The sequence below is a fragment of the Carassius gibelio genome, chromosome A10, assembly GCF_023724105.1.
Source record: "Carassius gibelio isolate Cgi1373 ecotype wild population from Czech Republic chromosome A10, carGib1.2-hapl.c, whole genome shotgun sequence".
Classification (NCBI taxonomy): Eukaryota; Metazoa; Chordata; class Actinopteri; order Cypriniformes; family Cyprinidae; genus Carassius; species Carassius gibelio.
The window spans coordinates 11351760-11372798 of NC_068380.1; the positions used below are offsets into that span (position 1 = coordinate 11351760).

Below are 21039 nucleotides of genomic sequence, written 5' to 3' on the forward strand. Positions count from 1 at the left end.
TCTCACATGATAAATATGAGACTCTTTAATTTATTAACGTACTCTAATTGGTCCATTACTCGGGCATGTACCTGTCACTATACGACCATTCTCTGGCTATGCCGGTTGCTGATTTAAAAAGGTTTTTTGGAAAAAATAACCAATGACAACCCCATTTAATGCTGTTAGGATGGCATTTGTAGCATTAGCTCACTCTGATATTGAATGCGTAATGAAGACTCCTGGGTCAGCAGCCTGACTGAGTGTTTTAATTCAGCCCAAAGGTTAAGAGGTGGATTGGCCTGTCTGTCATTACACTGATTGATTATGGCTGTGAGCTTGGCTCGATTAGGGACCAGGAGTGATCTCCTTCCACTAAAGTGTAAATAAATATCGCCTCTGCAATATTTGGGAGATGTAGTTGCTGTTATACTGTTAACCACAATCAACATCATAAGAATGTAAGACAGACACAAGGGCCAAAATCTAATTTTGACAAATTAACATATTTTTCTGTATTTTTGTTCTGTATTTGACATTATTTTTTCTCTTTTTCTTACCCAGGCCTAGTTGTGCAAATATCAGCGGTTCTCTAAATTGTGTGTGTAATTGGTATAGGGATAATGTGACATCTTGCCTTTTTTTGTGTTGTGATCTTGCATGTGTACACCACAGATGTGTCCACTGTCAGCTGGGATTAGTCTGTCAATACCTCAATCATTCTCTCTCCCTACTCTCAGTTCATATTTAAAGCCATAGTATATCAGATTTCCTTCTGCTGAAAATATGTTAAAGTGTGTTTCTGTGTGAGTTGGCGATTTCTTTTTATTACATCACATTACATCACTCAAATCACATTTTATCGTTGATTACAACAAGTGATGTTCTTTTAAATGGTCTTATTTGCAAGTTAGCTTTTTTCCAAACACCTGTTCTGAACACCTAGCACAGGTGCACCGTTGCTGTAGTATAAGTTATTCAGCTGTTGAGTTCAGCAGCTTCTTACTGCAGTGATTTTCAGGGAGGGATTTTAGGGGTGTCTAGCATTAGTTTTTAGATATTGGAGACATTTAACTTTGAATAAATCACATAATCACCTGAGATTATCTACTGTCATATAGTTTGAATGTTGTTGTTACAGCTGCTTTGTCACGGGAATAGAAACTGTTTCTATATTTGAAATTTCAAGTCTTGTCTTCGTGTCTAGTTAGGACAAAAACTCAGATTAACATGGAAAAGATACCTTTTATCGCACGTTCCGTGTAGTTAAGAATAGCCCTCTGCTGCTGTCATCATCAGGTCTGAGCTGGTTAAAGTTGTTAATCTGTCTTGTGGTTGTATTTAAAAAATGGGGATGTGAAGCTGAATGCTTGTTGCTGCTGCATTGTTTCAGCCATGGCTTTGAGCTGCCCTCTATTGTCCTTACATCATCTTTCTGAGTGATCACAAATAGCCATGTCTAAACTGTTACCTGCAAGCTGAAGTCTCAGCTCAACTGATTTGACAGTAAAACGGCAGCCAGGCGGAGAAGACATGCAGGGCTGTCAGTTACAATGAAGGGAAGAGTTTAACACCAGCCTGGGGGCACTGAAGGAAGGCCCCATGACCCCAGAGCTCATCTCTAGCATGACAGGAGTATGTGGGCTATTTCAGGGCAGAAGGGCTGTTGAAGTGTCAGGATGCCTGAAGCCCAGTGTAACAGCATTACTGGCATTTGCCAGAACGATTGGTTATCGGCACATACCACCCAGGGAGGCCCAGTAATTATCCTTGTATAAGTACACTTACAAATGATGGTGCACAAACTTATTTAGAGAGGCAGAACTCAAAGCACACATCTTTCACACTTCAGTCACTTCAGTGTTGTTGGTGTTATTTGCACAGAACTGCATCAAGTAGTCAAACAAATATCAAATAGTGTGAATAGTGATTGGGTTGTCATGTACATAAGTTCACTAATAAGGCTTTTTGAATTTAAACTGTGCCTGGGTAAATTTGTTAGAGATAAACTGTATGGATAGCCAATAGTGGAAAAAACTGCTTTAACTTTTAGTTTTGCAGATTCTGATTCTTAATTGTTTTCCTAAGAAATTTCATTGACAGCATACAAAAAAAAAATCTACTTTTTTTCAACTTTCATAAAAAAAAAAAAAGTTTTTCAACGTTTCATAAAAAAAAAAAAAAAAAGAATAAAACCAAGTAAAAAGTCAATAATACAATAAGAACAAATAAAAAAATTCCAAACAAAAGCACAAATAAATGCAATAGCATAAAGAGAGTTTTTCAGGTTTAGTAAGTTTTTATTCAGGTAAGAAATACTACAGAAATTAAAGCAATTAAATGTACGTTTTTATCAAAGGTCATTTATGTAGTCTTCGTTGTAAAAAATTATATACAAATTAATGCTTACCATTAAAGTTATAAAATGTATTAATTGAGAGCAGAAAGTGGTTTTCTTTTTCTTTTGTTCTTTGTTTAACATGAGACTGAGAACGGCTTGTGCGCTCCACTAATATAGATCAGTAGTGGTTCACGCGCTTTAGGTCTAAGTGCGAAACCTACATGAAAGACTACAAACGGCTCAAATCGGAAAAAGAAGTGAGGCTGGTCACTGATCAGTCTCGTTCATGAGGAAAATCGGCCTATTCTGATCCCTGGCCAATCGATCGGTGCATCTCTACTCAGCACAAATCCATCTGAAAGGGGAACCATGGTACATTTTAGATACTGTGAACAAAATCTGCTATCGATTAGGTGTAATACAGTGTAAAAGCAGAGGGAGGAGAGAAATTTAAACTGGTTTGGACACCTTTTGTCCACTTTTTCTTTAATTGACATAAAAATAAAAAAGACTTGGATTTGTGCATTTACTTAATTGCCATGTTATTAAACAGGATTAATATGTTTGATTTAAGTCAACATTGTGGCCTCACCTCAGAACGGCATAATATCTGTTCTATTCTGTTTATGAGAGCTCTGGACTCCGCTGTGGTTTTTAGCAGCTGAATATGGTGTGTTCTTTCAGAGTGGACTCACCTCAGGATAATGAGCTGTGTTTTGCTGTCCGTCGAGACTTCACCCAAGCAGACTGCTCCAGGAGCCCTGTAGACCTTAATCCTGCTCAAAAACAAACACACATACATAAACATTGTGTGATCAGATGAGAACTTTGCAAAGTCCACCTCCCGGTCTGTTCAACAATCTTAATAAACATCCTCCTCCACAGCTGCCATTTGGAATAAAAATCACCTCTCTTCACTCTTTTTTGACGAAGCGAGAGAAAGCTGCATTTATTTGTTTCCAGGGATCAAGGAGACTTGACAAATTAACTCCCCAGGGAGGAGAAACACACTTCTCCTCCACTCCCTGGCCGGCCCTGGAGTCTTCATTACAGGAAGAATAAGCAGTGTTTTCACTCTCCGTCTTGTTTTTTTAGGCATGTTAGTACATTGAGAGAGTTGCTCCAGGGAGGAGCAGCAGAGCTCTCTGTGGTTCAGGCTTTTAGAAGAGCATTGGATATTTTTTATAAAGAGTCTCTACAGGAAGGCCACAGAGCACAGTATAGAGTATAGAGAGCACGGGAGATGAGCACCAACGCGTTTGTGTGTCTAGTAAAGAGACCACATCTGTCCTTACATGTCATGTCAGTTGTTGACAGCCTACTGGAGCTATATAATCTGAAGGGAACTCACTTATAAAAGCCCTCATTTTGACACAAACAAGTGTGAAAGGCTTTTTTGAGTGTTGTTAGCTCTCTCTGCCTTAAATCCAGTTATTCAGAGAGGATAGAGGGGGACTTATTGCACCCTCTGGATGGCTTGTTTCTGAGCTGGGAGGCTGAACTGCCCTTGTTTGTAAAAATTGTGAGCTTTCATGGGTCAAATGAGGTAGCCTATGTCTCTCACTTGAATGGGTATATTGTTTCAGCCTACGGCATACGCATATACATCATCGGTCTTGTGTGTGCGCATTTAGATTGTTCTTTTGCGTGCATGTATATGCATACATATGAGTGTTTGTGCATATGTGTGTCTTGCCTTCCCCTCATGCCACATGGCAGATGTTTGACACAAAAACATTCCTCAAGGGTGTCTTGTACTCCCAGATTATTGATCTTCATCTGGTAGAGTGCTACAGGTCAGACTGACCCTTAATGACTGCACCACACACATTACCTCTCAACTGCACACCAGGGTTCGGTTGCACCAGGTAGACATAAAAAGACGTAGACGTGGGCGTGCCACATTGAAGACTTGGAAGTAAACACCCACTGCTAAGATAGGATAGTAGTTTTGTATAGAAAACTACCTCCAAACTAACTTCATAGTTCTGTGTTTTTGGTTAGACACACAAACATAATCAGGACATATCAAGCGAACTCTAACAAATCTATAGTAACACATAGTACAACTATTTTTTTACTCACATAAGTGTGCCATTCCTTTCGGATCCAATTTAAATGGCCGAGCATTGCTTTTTAATCTCAGTCTCTCTGCAAATCCAGCATCGACATGTCTTGTTTACAAACGCTCAATGTTTTACTCACATGAGCTGAAAACAGATTCCTAATATCCAAATCCGAAGGAAGGTTAGCAGCGACTGTGTTCTTCCACAACCAGGCACTGCACAATATTTTGCGATCTTCAATGGCATGTTTGTTTGGTTGCTCAATCTGGTTTAGTGCCACTTATATAATTTCCCTACTATGCCATGCGTGAAGCAGTGGGTGGGGCTTCAGAATTATGCATTGATATTCTTCTGTGGAAGCTCTTAAAGCTCCTGTAAGCTCTGAAACTTACAGGATATTCTTTTAGAACAATGGCCTTTTATATATCAAAAGCTCAAGTAATAGTTGATTTCTCAATTCATGACACCTTTAAAATAGGGAAATTAGTTTGGCAGTACTGCTCCGACAACTTGCAAAATAGTAAACCTCACATGACAAAGAATCATGATAAAGTCGTGAATTGTGATTTTCATGGGAAAAAAATCCTGATATAATATTTTTGCCCACCCCTTCTTTCAACACAAATCAGTTTATGTGCCCCTTGAACTGAGGTGCAACAGCGAACTTGTGATTATTAGTGTCAAAGCCACTATTTTATTTATTTATTTCCTATTTATTTTGTGATAAAATTTATAGAATTTGAAAGCTTTATTTCTGATTAAAAGTAACAAAGCATAAAACTTACTGTGATTATTGAATGACAGGTATGCTGCAAATAATGAATGGACTTAAAGACATGAAATATTTCCAAGCATTTATACTGTCCCTTCAAGCAAGATGACAAATGGTACAGTTTCTTTTAATGATCCCAAATCATGTGTGATATTTACAAAGACATTACAGTTTACATCTGCAGTAATAATTAATTCACAGACATAAATCCTAAAAACGAATTATGTCTAGCCATAAGATTTAGTCTCAGATGTAGCACGCCTAGATGGTGCAACAGGTTTTAATTCTACACACTACTTAAAGCACATTTTATGTCCAGCCTAGTCTTACAACCGGGAGTATGTCCAGCTGGTGCATTTGACCCCAGGACCTTATGCTCTAAACTAGGCCCCATGGCCTACTGCATTGGTAGGTCCCTAGGCCTGTGAGAGAAAGATCAACAATCTATGTTGGTTCTATTCCAGCAGGGTCCCCAAAGCCCATGGGATTCAGGCTCAATCAGCATGCCTTGCTGCAGGCGATAGGGAGGCCTGGCTGGGTGTGAAGAGATGGAAAAGACAGATGGGTGTGGTTCCAGCTGAGGCAGACAGTGAAAGGAGTTATGCATGCATTGTGATCCCTTGTGAGCCCTTGGTCTCAGAGAATACAGTGAATCTTGGTCAATAGTCTCTTTCTTTCTCAATCATGGAGTGAATTTATTTGTACAATAAGAAACACTAACATCCACTTTTGGGTGTGCCGGTCAGGTTTTCCTTTGGACAGTTTATGACCTTTCCCTAATAAAAACAAAAAAACGTTAAGGCATTCACAAGAACTTAATGTTGGCTTATTAGGCTCAAATTTCATTATGATTGTATGTTAGGTCTCAGAATCTGGTTATCAGTAAGACACGTTTGACCTGGCAGAACTGAATTGCGAATTAATTTTGCTATTTTAAAAACAGTGAAGCAGCAATAAAGACCTGCCTTTGAGAAATGAAGTAATCTGTTTTCCGTGGCACAAGGCTTTATTTTCTGTCTTGCTGTTTCCTGAGTTTAAATTTGTTGCCAGAGTTTGTTAAGTCAATTGAAAGTATCTCCATAATATGTATGTCTGCTTTCTGAAACATTAATTAAAAAATAACATTTTTCCATCTCTTTAGTTCCAGATTTTAGCATTGACAAGCTCTCCACCAATGCCTGCCAGGAGCTGCAAGGCCTGGGCATTCCCAAGGTGTCAGGCCTAGAGCGCAGTCAAGAGAAGAGCCAGGAGTCGTCCCGTGAACTCTCCTCGGCAACCCCCTCACTGGTGTCCACTTCCCATCCCAAACCTCCCCTCCCCACCCCTCTTCACATCCAGCCACCCCCCTCTAACCGGGGGATACCCTTAACCCCAAGCCCAGTCCAAACCCAGCACCCTTGTCCAGACCGTCCTCTTAGACCGCTGTCGCCCCCTACCACCCTGTCTCAAACCCAGGGCCAAGAGCCCTCTCAGGCACCCCCAGCCCAGCCTCATCACCCACCTGAGCCTCCACCTCATCCAAGGCCATCTCGAACTCCAGGAATCTATCATCACCCCCCATCTTCAGCGCTACCGGCCCAGCAGAACCCCACCCAACCTGTGCAGCACAGACCACCCTCTCGTTGCCATTCGCGCCCAATCTCGGCCTACAGCAGCAGCCTTTCCCTCAACGGCCTGAGGTGAGTGGGTAGCAAATGGGTGTAATGGATTTAAATATAAAACCTCCAGATGTGTTATACACACTGACTGAACAGCTATTCTAAACCCCAGCTCTTAAATACTCTAGCATAATAGTGTGATTTCTGTATTAATATGTATCAATCCTCCAGTAAACAGTTGTGTGTGAGTGTGTGTGCGCCTGACAGCACCGCAGAGAGAACCCCAGCTGAGAGATTAGACGGTTTGATTCGTTCCCCTCCCACGTCGATGCTGCTGCTGCCTTGTGGCTGGCGGTGGCTTGTAGATAACATTTCCTCTGTTCAACACAAATACCCCAGTATCCCACAGAGAAGCAGATCTTCCCCTCCCTCCTTTCATGCTTCTCCACCGTCCTTAAAATTTGTTGTGTAGTCCACCCTGCGCAGTATCTTGCCATTGGGCTGCTGATGATAATCATGCTTTGTGTTATTCTGTATGTGTGCAGCTTTTAATATAAATATAATTATCATTTAAATGATTACTTAGCCTGTAAATCAGCTCTTTGTTATATTGTGTACAACTTTGATAGACACTTGAGTGTGTAGCTGGGAAATCCCTCCAGGAATAACACTTTCTTCAGCACTGTATCCACACTTTCCAGGTTTCTGAAACTGGATCCTTTTGTTAAATTCATAGAAGCCACTTTCACTCTTAAAGCAATTTAGTGAACAAAGGAGTTTTATGATTATAGGTTGGAAAATACGTTTCCTTTTAAACAGGCAGGTTTTTACAATCATTTTTTCTATCTTTCTTCAAAGCAGCAGTCGAAGCAGCACTCCAGGGAAGCTCCCGGGCCCCGCTCCAGCCCCTCATCTGCACCATCACCAACCTGCCCCCACTGGGGCAGAAGCCTCCTTCCCCCTGCCCCTGCCGGCAAACCCCACGGCTCCACACACCTTCCCCCCCTCCCTGCCGCCCTCCACTCATCCTCATCACACCAATATGTTTGCATCGCCTGCTGCTCTACCTCCACCTCCTCCTCTCACCTCAAACACTCTGCCGGTCCCTGGACACCAAGCTGGGAGTGCCTACTCAGGTACCAATCTCTCATCCAGCATGCTTTAATGCATAACATAAATAAGATCAGATATTATTGCAAGCTGTTGAAACAAAGGCAATTATCACAAATACCAAAATGGTTCTCTATGCATTTAGACAAACACTACTGAAAAGGGGTACCTATTCAAATATTTTTTTTAAATTTCTTGTTTATTTTCCTCTCACTCCCTTTTCCTTCTCCCAGAACAAGACCTTCTCCGGCAGGAATTAAACACTCGTTTCTTGGCATCTCAGAGTGCTGATCGCGGGGCATCACTGGGTCCACCTCCATACCTGCGGACTGAATTCCACCAGCACCAGCACCAGCATCAGCACCAGCACACACACCAACACACACACCAGCACACCTTCACCCCTTTCCCCCACGCCATCATGCCCACGCCTGCACCACCCATGGTGCGTACCCCAGGCAGAAATGTGAGGATAAGTGGAACACAACTCTTTAAAAAATTATAATAATAATCATTGTGTTGATGGAGGCTTCTGGTGTCATTTGCTTCTAGCTACTGTATTTACCTTTACAAGAAACAGTCTGTTATGCTGCTTGATATTGCAAACTGTTTTTTGTGATAATATTGTTTTAATTCATTATTATAATAAATACACTGGTTTATAGTGCAAAGAGTTTTAACGTTTACTGCTTTTATTATTCTTCAAGTTATTTACCTATAGAAGCTAATGGATCGGAAGTCTCGCACATAGCTTATTTCTGCATTGCAAAATAAGGTGGAGATGCTTGAGTGGTTAGATAGATGACTATATGTATAAATTAGATGTATACACATTAAAATCAAATGCATGCATATAAGATACAGGGTTCCCATGGTCATTGACATTTCTATAATGTGTCTATTTAATGAATTATACAGGCCATAAATGAGGATTTATTAGGGAGTCTGTAAAAATCAAATCCATCAACATGGTTTGTAAAAGGCCCTAGTGAGTCATCAGAGATAACTGGAAAAAATCCATGGTCAAAAACTGTGGGAACACTGTAGGTAACTACTAAATTTGTGCGTGTGTTTATTGCAATGACTGCTGAATTATCAACGTGTGCAGTACAGTATGCTGATTCAGTAAGCACTGAAAGTCAGGGCAGTGGCTCGCTCTCTCAATTGTTACCATGTGTTTCTTTCTTGCCACAATGTGGCTTTTCTTTGTTGAAAAACTGCTGGCATGCTTCTCCACTCTTTTATCTGGCCTGATTTTAGAATTGGCAGTCAGAGCTACTGAGGATAAGTTTTTGTTCCAGCCAAGCATTGAGAACTTAATACTAGTTTATTCATTCCCAGTTTAATGACATCATTTTGGTCTGATGGAGTTTTGACTGAGGGCTTTTGGTTGTCAGGCAGCAGAGCTGATTAGAGAGTTGAGGCTTCATACAGACGCTCCCACACACAGCTCAAGAGTAACCACGCTGCCCACCAGAGGCTTAAAAGATGCTTTAAAACCATTCCAAATTCAAAGACCTCTGAGAATGGCGCTCTGTTAGCTAATGTGCAGCACAGTTTGAAAGCCGCATTGTTTACTCGCGAGTGGGAAACATTCTGTCTGGATCCAGATTAGACCACTCAAACCCTGTTAAATGAGCTGTTAAATACTATTTTTAGACAGCCGAATGGCTTCTATTTGGCCACTCACAGAATTGCTGAGTAATACACAGTAACAAGAGAAAGACCTTGTCATAATTCACTGTAAATCGCAAAAAGACAGCCTGGATGGGGCCAGCAGAAATACTGCAGGGTTATTTTCTGTGTTAACATTCATTAATCAGTACAGGGACCATTTTAATGTCAACCAAACACTTTAATGTAGAGCACATGTGGTGACTCCACATAATTGTCCTGAGTAAGTTGTTTGTAGGCCTGAAGGGCTCCTTTGTGTACTAAGCACTAGAGTTGTTCCGATTCCGATACTAGTATCGGAAATATCTCCGATACCACAACAAATTCTGGCATCGGCATCGGCGAGTACATGAACCCATATACCGATCCGATACCATTTTCTTAAAAAATACCTAGTTATGACCGCAAGCTTTGCCTAACTGCTGCACGGTTCTTCTTCGCTGCTCAAAATGCATTGAAAACACAGGAAGTTGTGCTGTGTTGCCACAAGCAACCCCTGTTTAGAGCAGCGAAGAAGAAATGAAAACGCGTTAGCAGCCCTGATCTATATATGACTGGATCACTCATCACATTCTAAACTGCCAAAAGACAGTGAAGCCGCTTCTATGTTATAGATCAGTGGTTAGCAGTATGTCTCTGTAGTACCGGTAGTTACAGACTCTCAAGTATATTCAGTACCGGCAGCTGCGTTCAGTCGCTTCCGTGTAAGTCAAAGCGCAGGGCTCCAGACAGTAGCCAAATATATACTAGTGTCTGTGAATATTAAACTGCAAAATACTATTTAAATATTACTCCCGCAAAATCTACATCTCTGTGGGTGACTGGCACAGATAAGCGAGAGCTCGCTGTTTTGTAGTCTCTGCTGTGTGTCATGAGGACACGAACGCATAAACCGTCACTTCATGAGAATTTACCGTTTCATTTGAGAATACTGTCATATCATAAACACAGACACTCAAAGATCTTCATGGCAGCCCATTAAAATAAATGTTTGGTTTACATGAGTAAATTGACAATATATAAAGCTACTGTTGTAGCCTACAGTAATAATAATACGTCTCTATAATAATAATAATTATGCCTAGATGGTTGCTTGTTTTTTACTTGTTTTGTTGTAAAGAGATTATCTGATTAATAGATCTTTTTTTATATTCCTAGACTTATTTGTTGCAGTTTTTTTATACAGTTATATTGTAAAACTTAAATACCTTTTTTAGTTTGCGGTGTTAGATTTTTGGCTGCATTTGAAGTTCTTTTTTGCATATGAAAATAAATAATACTGTCAAATTCATGTTAGATAATAAAAATACTGTAATAAATACAGTAGTTCACCATGTATTTGTTCATGTTTTATTGAGGGATCTGTCTGAAGCACACCATAAAAAGAATTCTAGCAATTTACACAGGGCTAGTAGTATATACAGCTGTATATACAGTATTGTTCAAAATAATAGCAGTACAATGTGACTAACCAGAATAATCAAGGTTTTTAGTATATTTTTTATTGCTACGTGGCAAACAAGTTACCAGTAGGTTCAGTAGATTGTCAGAAAACAAACAAGACCCAGCATTCATGATATGCACGCTCTTAAGGCTGTGCAATTGGGCAATTAGTTGAAAGGGGTGTGTTCAAAAAAATAGCAGTGTCTACCTTTGACTGTACAAACTCAAAACTATTTTGTACAAACATTTTTTTTTTCTGGGATTTAGCAATCCTGTGAATCACTAAACTAACATTTAGTTGTATGACCACAGTTTTTTAAAACTGCTTGACATCTGTGTGGCATGGAGTCAACCAACTTGTGGCACCTCTCAGCTGTTATTCCACTCCATGATTCTTTAACAACATTCCACAATTCATTCACATTTCTTGGTTTTGCTTCAGAAACAGCATTTTTGATATCACCCCACAAGTTCTCAATTGGATTAAGGTCTGGAGATTGGGCTGGCCACTCCATAACATTAATTTTGTTGGTTTGGAACCAAGACTTTGCCCGTTTACTAGTGTGTTTTGGGTCATTGTCTTGTTGAAACAACCATTTCAAGGGCATGTCCTCTTCAGCATAGGGCAACATGACCTCTTCAAGTATTTTAACATATGCAAACTGATCCATGATCCCTGGTATGCGATAAATAGGCCCAACACCATAGTAGGAGAAACATGCCCATATCATGATGCTTGCACCTCCATGCTTCACTGTCTTCACTGTGTACTGTGGCTTGAATTCAGAGTTTGGGGGTCGTCTCACAAACTGCCTGTGGCCCTTGGACCCAAAAAGAACAATTTTACTCTCATCAGTCCACAAAATGTTCCTCCATTTCTCTTTAGGCCAGTTGATGTGTTCTTTGGCAAATTGTAAATTTTTAACAGAGGGACTTTGCGGGGGATTCTTGAAAATAGATTAGCTTCACACAGACGTCTTCTAACTGTCACAGTACTTACAGGTAACTCCAGACTGTCTTTGATCATCCTGGAGGTGATCATTGGCTGAGCCTTTGCCATTCTGGTTATTCTTCTATCCATTTTGATGGTTGTCTTCCGTTTTCTTCCACGTCTCTCTGGTTTTGCTCTCCATTTTAAGGCATTGGAGATCATTTTAGCTGAACAGCCTATCATTTTTTGCACCTCTTTATAGGTTTTCCCCTCTCTAATCAACTTTTTAATCAAAGTACGCTGTTCTTCTGAACAATGTCTTGAACGACCCATTTTCCTCAGCTTTCAAATGCATGTTCAACAAGTGTTGGCTTCATCCTTAAATAGGGGCCACCTGATTCACACCTGTTTCTTCACAAAATTGATGACCTCAGTGATTGAATGCCACACTGCTATTTTTTTGAACACACCCCTTTCAACTAATTCAACTAATTGCCCAATTGCACAGCCTTAAGAGCGTGCATATCATGAATGCTGGGTCTCATTTGTTTTCTGAGAATCTACTGAACCTACTGGTAACTTGTTTGCCACGTAGCAATAAAAAAATATACGAAAAACCTTGATTATTCTGGTTAGTCACATTGCACTGCTATTATTTTGAACAATACTGTACAGATACACACCCAGGTATCGGATCAGTACTCGGTATCGGCCGATACCCTGAGCCCAGGTATCGGAATCGGTATCGGGAAGAGAAAAAGGGTATCGGAACATCTCTACTAAGCACTGTTTCTCCTTTCCTCCACAGTTCGACAAATACCCCACTAAAGTTGACCCCTTCTACAGACACAGCGTGAGTCCTGTCTTGTTTTTAGCATTTGCTGTTGTGGCTTTTTTCTTCTTCCTTAGTGTAGTGATTGTTGTCATTTTTTATTTTTGCTCCCATTATATAATTTCATCATGTTTGGCATTATGGGTGTTTTAAGCAATAGGGGCCATGCAGGTCACAGCTTTTTTAGGATCCAGCTGTAATTATATCTACAATTGGCCTTAAGTGCCTTATTATTTTTATAAAAACCATTACTACATAAAGTATGCAATTTTTTTATTAAAACGTTATTTTATTAAGTAAATTGGCTGCAAGATAGTTTTTTAATTGAAATGCCTCGCTGCTGACTGTGGGGATCTTGTTAAGAGATAAAATATTTCATTTCATCTGCCTGTCCACCAGGTTAATGCAACTTTAATTTATTTGATCTCTGCAGTTCAATTATGAAGTCCATTTAGCAAATGATTCATTTGTGACACCCACCCATGAACACACACTGCAGTAATTACATTTATTATGCAGTGCGTTGTGATAATAACAGTCATTGCTATCAGAGTTGGTTCAGAGGGTGACCCATATTGTAAATTAATCTCACCGTTTATCTTTGTTGAATGTCACAACAACTGCAGGACAGATGAAGGTTGCATCATTATATGCAGCAGAATAGATGATTTGTACTCTCATTCTTTCTTTCATTCTTTCAGAGAAAAACTGAGCTTAAACTGTTGTGAATTATTTTCACATGGTGTGTATTTTCATATTATGCAGCATGTAATGAAGAAGGTCATTTAAATGTCAGCAGCTGATGTTTTGTAGTTTGTACAGGGTCCTGCAGGCTCCGGTCTCACTGTAGAACTGTAAACAGCTGACACGATCAAATAAGAACCTCGCCGAGTGACACTGTCTTGTATCCTTTTTCTTTTCTCAGCTGTTCCACTCTTACCCCCCAGCGGTGTCTGGCATTCCGCCCGTCATCCCTCCAACGGGGCCCTTCGGATCTCTGCAGGGAGCATTCCAGCCCAAGGTATCACAATACCAAATGCTTTATGTTGGAATGTCAAGACTACGCCCAAAACTAACCTCCTGTGCTGTTCCAAATGTGCTCCTGCACACATGGAACAGATCTAGCTAAATATAAACAGATCTCAGAGTCTTTTTCTTCTTTAATTTTATGTTAAGGTACAGTATAAATAGAGAAAAAAATTAAATTAAAATTAGCCTACATTTATGCATTTAGCAGACGCTTTTATCCAAAGCGATTTACAGTGCATTCAGGCTATCAATTTTTACCTATAGACCCTTTTACAGTTGGTAAACAAGGTGACGTATTTGCGTGGGCGGGGCTTAGCTGGAGGCAGAAAGATTCCCCTCAACACTTGAACAAACGGTAGCTAGCGAGTTTTCTTAGCTTGTTTTTTTAACAATGGCTGGAGAAAATCTGAATATATCTGCTTTATCTGAATATTTAAGGTAACCCGGACCGCGATAATTATTTGAAAAAGTTAACTTTAACGGACGGAACCAGATTGGTCGACCCGTACACAATCACTCATTGGATGGACGATCTGACAGGATTACCTCCGATTGAGTGGCCTGACATCTACACTTACTTGATAGAGAAACCAAGCGTGTATAGTAAAGAGAAACTGAGGGTGTATAAATACTTAGATTAAATAAAGAGTGACATTACAGTAAAATTATTATTAAGATGTAAGTTAAATATTTTCTAGAAATAAAAATTCTGAAGACTGGAAAATAATTATAAACTTTCTGTATTTATTCTTTCTTACCATGTTCTTAAATTCCAGTCACAATTAATCACAACAATGTATATAAAATGTTCTCCGTCAATTCTGGCAACCAACAACACAACAAGACGACATTTTAAGCTCCTTGAGTAGCCGACCCTGTGTTGGTTTGTATTAGCCGCTTCCAGTTTTCCGTTTGTTTTGCCTCCAGCTAGCGCCGTGACGTACCTGTGACGTCCGCGCAAAAGGGGTCTATTGTGTGTTCCCGGGGAATCGAACCCCCAACCTTGCACTTGATAGTGCAATATCCTACCAATTGTGCACTATAGAATACATTTCAGATGTTTTCTCGGGATGTAGTCTGGTGATGTACCCCAGTTAGCTAACGGTAATTCTAGAGTAAGTGAGAGATGATACTGAATGGTTTAGCTACCATGTGATTGGCTGAATAAATACTTATGTTCTGTCTTTTTGTACTACAGACCTCAAACCCTCTAGATGTGGCAGCCAGGCCTGGAGCCGTCCCACACACACTCCTTCAGAAAGACCCTCGGGTACGGACCACAAACATGCTTGAACAAACCTGTGGTATTTTTAAACTAGTACTGAATGACACTATGGGCAAACTAAGTGTTAGATTTGTCAGTCACGTTATACTGGTGTCCACATTGGTATGCAGGCAGTAATAGGAAGGGGAATACTCTGAATTCTGGCCCAATTATTCCACAAAATGCTTCATTAGAAAGGGAAATTTTAACATTTTAATTTGGTCAGTGATGAAGTGATGCTCGGATGCTAATTAAAAGTCCTGAGTGACAGCTTTGTGTCCCTAATCTCTCTCACTCTTGCTCTCTTTTCCCCTCTCCTCTCTAGCTGACAGATCCGTTCCGGCCGGTTCTCAGGGTAAGACTGCTTTATCAGTTATTCAGTTTGTTTCCCCACAGGACTCAGCAGGAAATAGAGTAAAAGCTCATTACAGTTTAATCCCACCTTCCACCGAGCACCTGCCTTCCGCTCCACGGTCTTTTTAATTAGCTGTGCACTGGGACTCGACGGTCTCATCTCAGAGTCTATACAAGACTCTATATGACTCCCTTATCAATGAAGACACTTTGTAATGACATTTTCCTGAATTAATTTGCAACTGTGCCTAAAACATGGGGAAATGCAAAGAAACTTCATATTAACTTTCCAAGTTAAATTTTAATTAAAATGTTCAATGATATTACATTAAATTATAAATAATATTTTCATATCTTTTCTGTCTCTACAGAAACCAGGAAAGTGGTGTGCTATGCATGTCCATATAGCCTGGCAAATTTACCACCACCAACAGAAAGTAAAGGTGAGATTTGCGTACATTATCAGATTTTAATTTTACTGCACCCTCAGATCAGGATCAGCATTACATATGGAAAGAAATACTCTTTGTGGCTTTCTTTTTTCTCCTCTTTGTTAACTCTGATCTTCAGAATAGAATACTGCCTTTTTTAATTTCTGAGGTAATTTTAGAGGGGTATCACATTTATTATTTCTTGTGCCTGGCCTTCTCCAGCAGCAGATGCAGGTTGACCCACACAAGTTGGACTTTGGCCTCAAACCGGAGTTCCTAAGTCGACCCCCAGGTCCCACCTTTTTTGGAGCTATCCATCACCCTCATGACTTGGCACGACCTGCATCGCTTTTCTCAGCAGCAGGTGAGTAGATGTCCCAGATCTTAGCAGAGTTGAGAGAGATCGCCGTCACTACTCAGATCAAAAGCAGTTCTTCCAATGTCTTTGGGTTAGTCAGCACTAATATTAGTGATTTTTTGTTTCTTAATAGATTGTATTACTTAAATAATTTTAGTCCCCATTTCTTGATACTCATTACACACCACCTATACTGCAAGCGAGTGAAGTAACAAAACTTAAATGCTTCCATTATAATTAGCAATCTATGCTGTAAGTAAGCTGCTTTGTTGATAAAAACATTTTAGTGTAATCATGTTGTTTGTACTGTATTATGTACTGTCTAGGCAGTTTTTGCAGTTAGACCAGGAGTTCCCAAAACAATAACACGCCAACCCCAACACTGAGCATGTAGATAAGAGAGGCATACAAAGTGCGCAGAGTGGGGAGGCGCCAGGACTGGAATTGGGAACCTTTGAGCTAGACCCTTAGACTTGCTTTAATAAGATTGGAAGAAATGTAATCATTATCTGTCTTGGTTTCAGGGTCCACACATCCCTCAGCTGCACCTTTTGGACACCCTTCACATCATCCTAGCAACTTTCTTACCCCAGCACCCCACTTTGGTAAGTCGACAAGACACTTACAGATGCACATTCACACTCCTCCATTAGGTGTCACTGTGCAACCAACAACTGCTAATTCTTGACTGAAGTGTATGTATTCTAAGGCAGGGGGAAGGCCAATGTCCTGTAGAATTTAGCTCCAATTTGCCCCAATGTACTTGCCTGGAAGTCTGTAGTAATCCTGCAGACCTTGATTAGCTGGTTTAAGTGTGTTTAATTAGTAGGGGTGTTCCGATCAGGATTTTTGAGGCCGATCACAGAAAGCAGTATCTGCCAATAGTCACTGATTCCAATATTTTGAAAGATTTCTTTTTATTATGTGGAATTATTTAGTAAGGCCCTGAAAATCATCTTTGAAACTTAATTTCCCTCTAAGGTGACTCTTGTGAGAGGGGATTTTTTTATTTGAGAGGTGGAGTGGGAGAATTTTTTTTTTGACGTTTTCCAAAAATATATCTATATATTTGTCACTTAAATTTTGATAATGCACTGCATTTTCTTTTACAATCATTGTTGCACAATAGCTTGCACACAGTGCAAGCCTGATTTTTTGAGCTGTATGGGTTAGGGTTAGCATTTGCAGTGCGCATGCTGTCCATGTGTGGTATGTAAGTGGTGCAGAAGCAGCAGGTGCTCACTGTACTTTTCACAGGAGTCTGCAACTCATCCATTGCGGTTTACTACAAACACAACATTTATTCATTATTTTGATTTCAAATCCAAACATTGTTACTTAAAATGCTTTTTCACAGTCTCATGGATAGTGGGTGAGCACTGAATGGCTTAAACACTGGCAAGAATTTGAAATAAATGCAATTTATAAACTTTAGTGACGATGCAACACTGCCTCAGTTGTGTAAGTGACCGTTCCTGTGTTAATAGTTCATCGTGCATGCAGCTCACTTATAGTGCAGATGTGATTTGAGTTGAAGCCATTTGCGCATTTTGAGAGAAAGAGAGCACACACAGTGATTCACTCATGCTGTTTGTGAAATTATGTCTCATAGAAAGTTTTCAAATTAGGTACTTTAAACGTTATTTAATGAATAAATATGAACTGTACCTCACCTTCAGCATTACAGTTTTTCACCTGTGCCGGACAAAGACTGAGACGGTGCCGCTGCATGTCATGCCAAACCTCTGACGGCAGGCACGTCATCAGCTTGAGATCGTTTTTTTGAGATCAGCCTTTATAGAGACTGCAGATCAATCGGAGCACACCTTTTAATTAGGAATGGAGCTAAACTCTACTGGATATCGGCCCTCCAGGAGAAGGATTGGACATCCCTGGATTAAGGGTTACTGAACACTTCTTTGAAAGTCAGTGGATATTAGGGATGCAACAATACAATTAGCCCACAGTTCAATACACGTCTCCGTTTCTTTAACCAAGGTTTTTGGTTTGGTTCAGTTTCGATGGCATGGCACATCAGGGTTTTTTCTTTCTTTCTAGGCTTAGGAGACAGGAGTAGTAAGAGGTTGAGAAAAACTTTTTTATTGCAATATTCATTCTTTTATAAAATTCTATTTTCAGACAATCCTGTATACTTTTATAAAATCTACTTTCAGACAATCGTGCATAATATAAATAGACTTGTAGAATTGCACTACCAATTCCAAATGTCAATTTTTATTTTTTTTCTCTTTTTTTTAATTGATTTCATTTTTTGAAGCAAGAGACAAGAAATAATGAAAATAGGCGTACATGAACAAGATTCTTATTTGATCTGTTACAAGCTATCTGTAAAAATAGGCAACCATTCCATTTAATCACAATCCAAACAAAGATGCTACACACGTAGCATAAGCAGTTTTTTTTTTTTTTTTTTCATTTAAATTAGATTAAATAGTTTCAAAATTTTAAGCAAAAAAACAGAATGGTCTGATTTCAGCTTTGTGAAACTATGCTAAATAACAACTGAACGAAACAAAAACAGCAGACTGAATGAGCATTCAAATTTACTCTCCGACAGCAGGTGGCACTTATGCAACAGCAGCAACATCGTTTCCTTGGTTACTCCTACAAAGCAGCTGAGGCACTTATAAACACTACTTTAAAATGCATTTTATGGAGGTAAGATGAAAAGAAAATACCTCCTAACTTTTCTGAAGACAGTCAGTTCACCTCAGAAATACATTTATGTGAACCTCCAATTCAAAATTTAGTATTTTCTTCCAATATTTTACACATATTGAACAGTGAGCTTGCTCTGCCTTTTACAGTCTTCTCATCATTGCATCTATCCTCAGCGTCTCTGCCCTCTTTTAACAGTCATTTACAGACCTCTTAATATGTCCAAACAAATACAATTTTGGGAAATGATCACAATGTCAGAGACTGGCCAAGTCAAAACTAAAAATAAATAAAATGCATGGAAATTAACGGTTCAATATTATATTTAAAATTGTGGCATCCCTAGTTAGTATATATATATATATATTGCTAAAATGTTAATATATCTGTAAATTTTTTAACTAAGGATTCAGTGGGGGGGGGGGCATTTTAAATCATAACATTCTCCGATGAAGAAAGCTGTAATTCATTGGTGATTCACACAATAATTTCATTGACTGATACTTTGTTCCCGTTTTGACTGACAGAGCCCTTCAACAGACCGTCTTCATTTGGAGGTCTGGCCTCATTAAGCACTGCAGCCTTTGGTGGACTGGGAAACCCAGCCCTCGGTGAGTGCCAGTTAGTCAATTGTTATGTTAGGGCTGGACAGTATGGGCAAAAAAAAAAAATCACGATAATTTTTTTTATATCCATCGATATCGATAGTTATCAGAATAAATGTCAAATCTTATTTTTTTTAAAGCCAGATTTTTGACCCCGAAGTGAAAGTTGTAGAAATCAGACCATTAATTTTCCTAACAAAATAAATATATAAATAGAAAAAATTATTTTAGTTTCTGCATGTTCTAATAAGTAAAATTGTTTCAAATCAAGAAACAGGATTGGGTTGCCTGATTATATTAACAATATTATTACTGTTTTTCTCTTAGAAATGCTCATTTGATAATAGCTTGAGTTAGGATGCAGAGGCACTTTTTTTACACAAGTTTTTTTTTACAACTTCACGGTAAACAATGCGTTAGAATTAACATATAGTGCTAGCACGACATACTGATAAGACGCTTGGGAGAAAACAAACACATAACTTCATAATCATACTTACAGGTTGTGATTCGGAGATGCTTGTTGGTCCAAATAAAGTTGGTAATGAACCCTTTTTTATGGCCAAACGTTTTGAAAATCCAGCCTTGTACTCACCGAGATTAGAAAAGCAGTCATCAGTGAAATGTTGTGAACACAACAAAAGGGATTTGTTGTACTGCTCTGGTATTGTGGTCAAAATGAATTTTAGCCATTGGTTCTTCTGATTTTCATTCTTTGGCAGTGAAAATAAAACAAACTTGCCTTTACAATTAAAAACACACTGTCTCCTCGACATGACGCTATCACACCAACCAGAGCGTCTGTGTGGGGGGTGGGGCAGGTCATAGTTCCGTTTCTCTCAAGACGGTAGGCGGAGATTATTATGCAAAGTGTTCTCGTTACGTACAAAGAGATGGGCAAAAGATTTGAAATCTATAACGACTCGTTTCAGCGATTCAGAGTCGACTCCTTACTTTAGAAGCCAATAACTTTATCTTTAATTACTTTCTATTGTGTACTTTTTGGTTTAATTACTTTGCACATTGTTTACACTGATGGACAGCTACATCATACACTGTAATACAGGTTATTTTTGATTTCCCATCTGTGTGGCTCTTTAATATTCTGACATCAACGAGTAAGCCTACTCATGCATGAAATAGAAAAGATAGAGATAAATAAAATCTCACCATGTAGTTTTTTTTTTACGTCTCCCAGCATCCAACTCTGTATTTGGCCACAAAGATGTACCCAGCGCACAACAGCACTTCAGCGGACCCCACGAGCCATGGAACAGACTCCACCGCACTCCGCCATCCTTCCCCACCCCACCTCCCTGGCTCAAACCTGGAGACACTGAACGCAGCATGTCGGTCAGCTCCCATGAGAGAGAACGAGAACGGGAACGAGAAAGGGACCGAGAGAGAGAACGTGACCTGGACAAAAGGGATTCATCAGTCAACAAAGATGATAAGGAGCGGTGCGTAGAGCTGTATGGATGATACTAACCAGTCACATGATATCATTTGTCAGTGATATATATAAGTATTGGTAGCATGTATTATTACTGAACTGTTGGATGGTCATTGCAAA

At 39.6% G+C, this 21039-nt stretch overlaps 1 protein-coding gene across 5 annotated transcripts in view; it reads left to right on the plus strand.

Annotated features, from left to right (window-relative positions):
• The window catches only part of LOC128021147 (autism susceptibility gene 2 protein homolog), a 297071-nt gene that overhangs the window by 273496 nt on the left and 2536 nt on the right, over positions 1–21039 (plus strand). Inside the window, exons 7-18 of one of the 5 annotated variants that reach the window (XM_052608138.1) lie at positions 6300–6837; positions 7618–7892; positions 8100–8332; positions 12723–12767; positions 13672–13767; positions 14974–15045; positions 15365–15394; positions 15765–15836; positions 16050–16188; positions 16707–16787; positions 19389–19472; positions 20665–20926. In XM_052608138.1, the coding sequence (XP_052464098.1) occupies positions 6300–6837; positions 7618–7892; positions 8100–8332; positions 12723–12767; positions 13672–13767; positions 14974–15045; positions 15365–15394; positions 15765–15836; positions 16050–16188; positions 16707–16787; positions 19389–19472; positions 20665–20926 (1927 nt within the window). Of the gene's footprint in view, positions 1–6299; positions 6838–7617; positions 7893–8099; positions 8333–12722; positions 12768–13671; positions 13768–14973; positions 15046–15364; positions 15395–15764; positions 15837–16046; positions 16189–16706; positions 16788–19388; positions 19473–20664; positions 20927–21039 lie in introns of all 5 variants that reach the window. The other 4 variants (XM_052608139.1, XM_052608137.1, XM_052608140.1 and 1 more) reach the window with 4 other exon arrangements.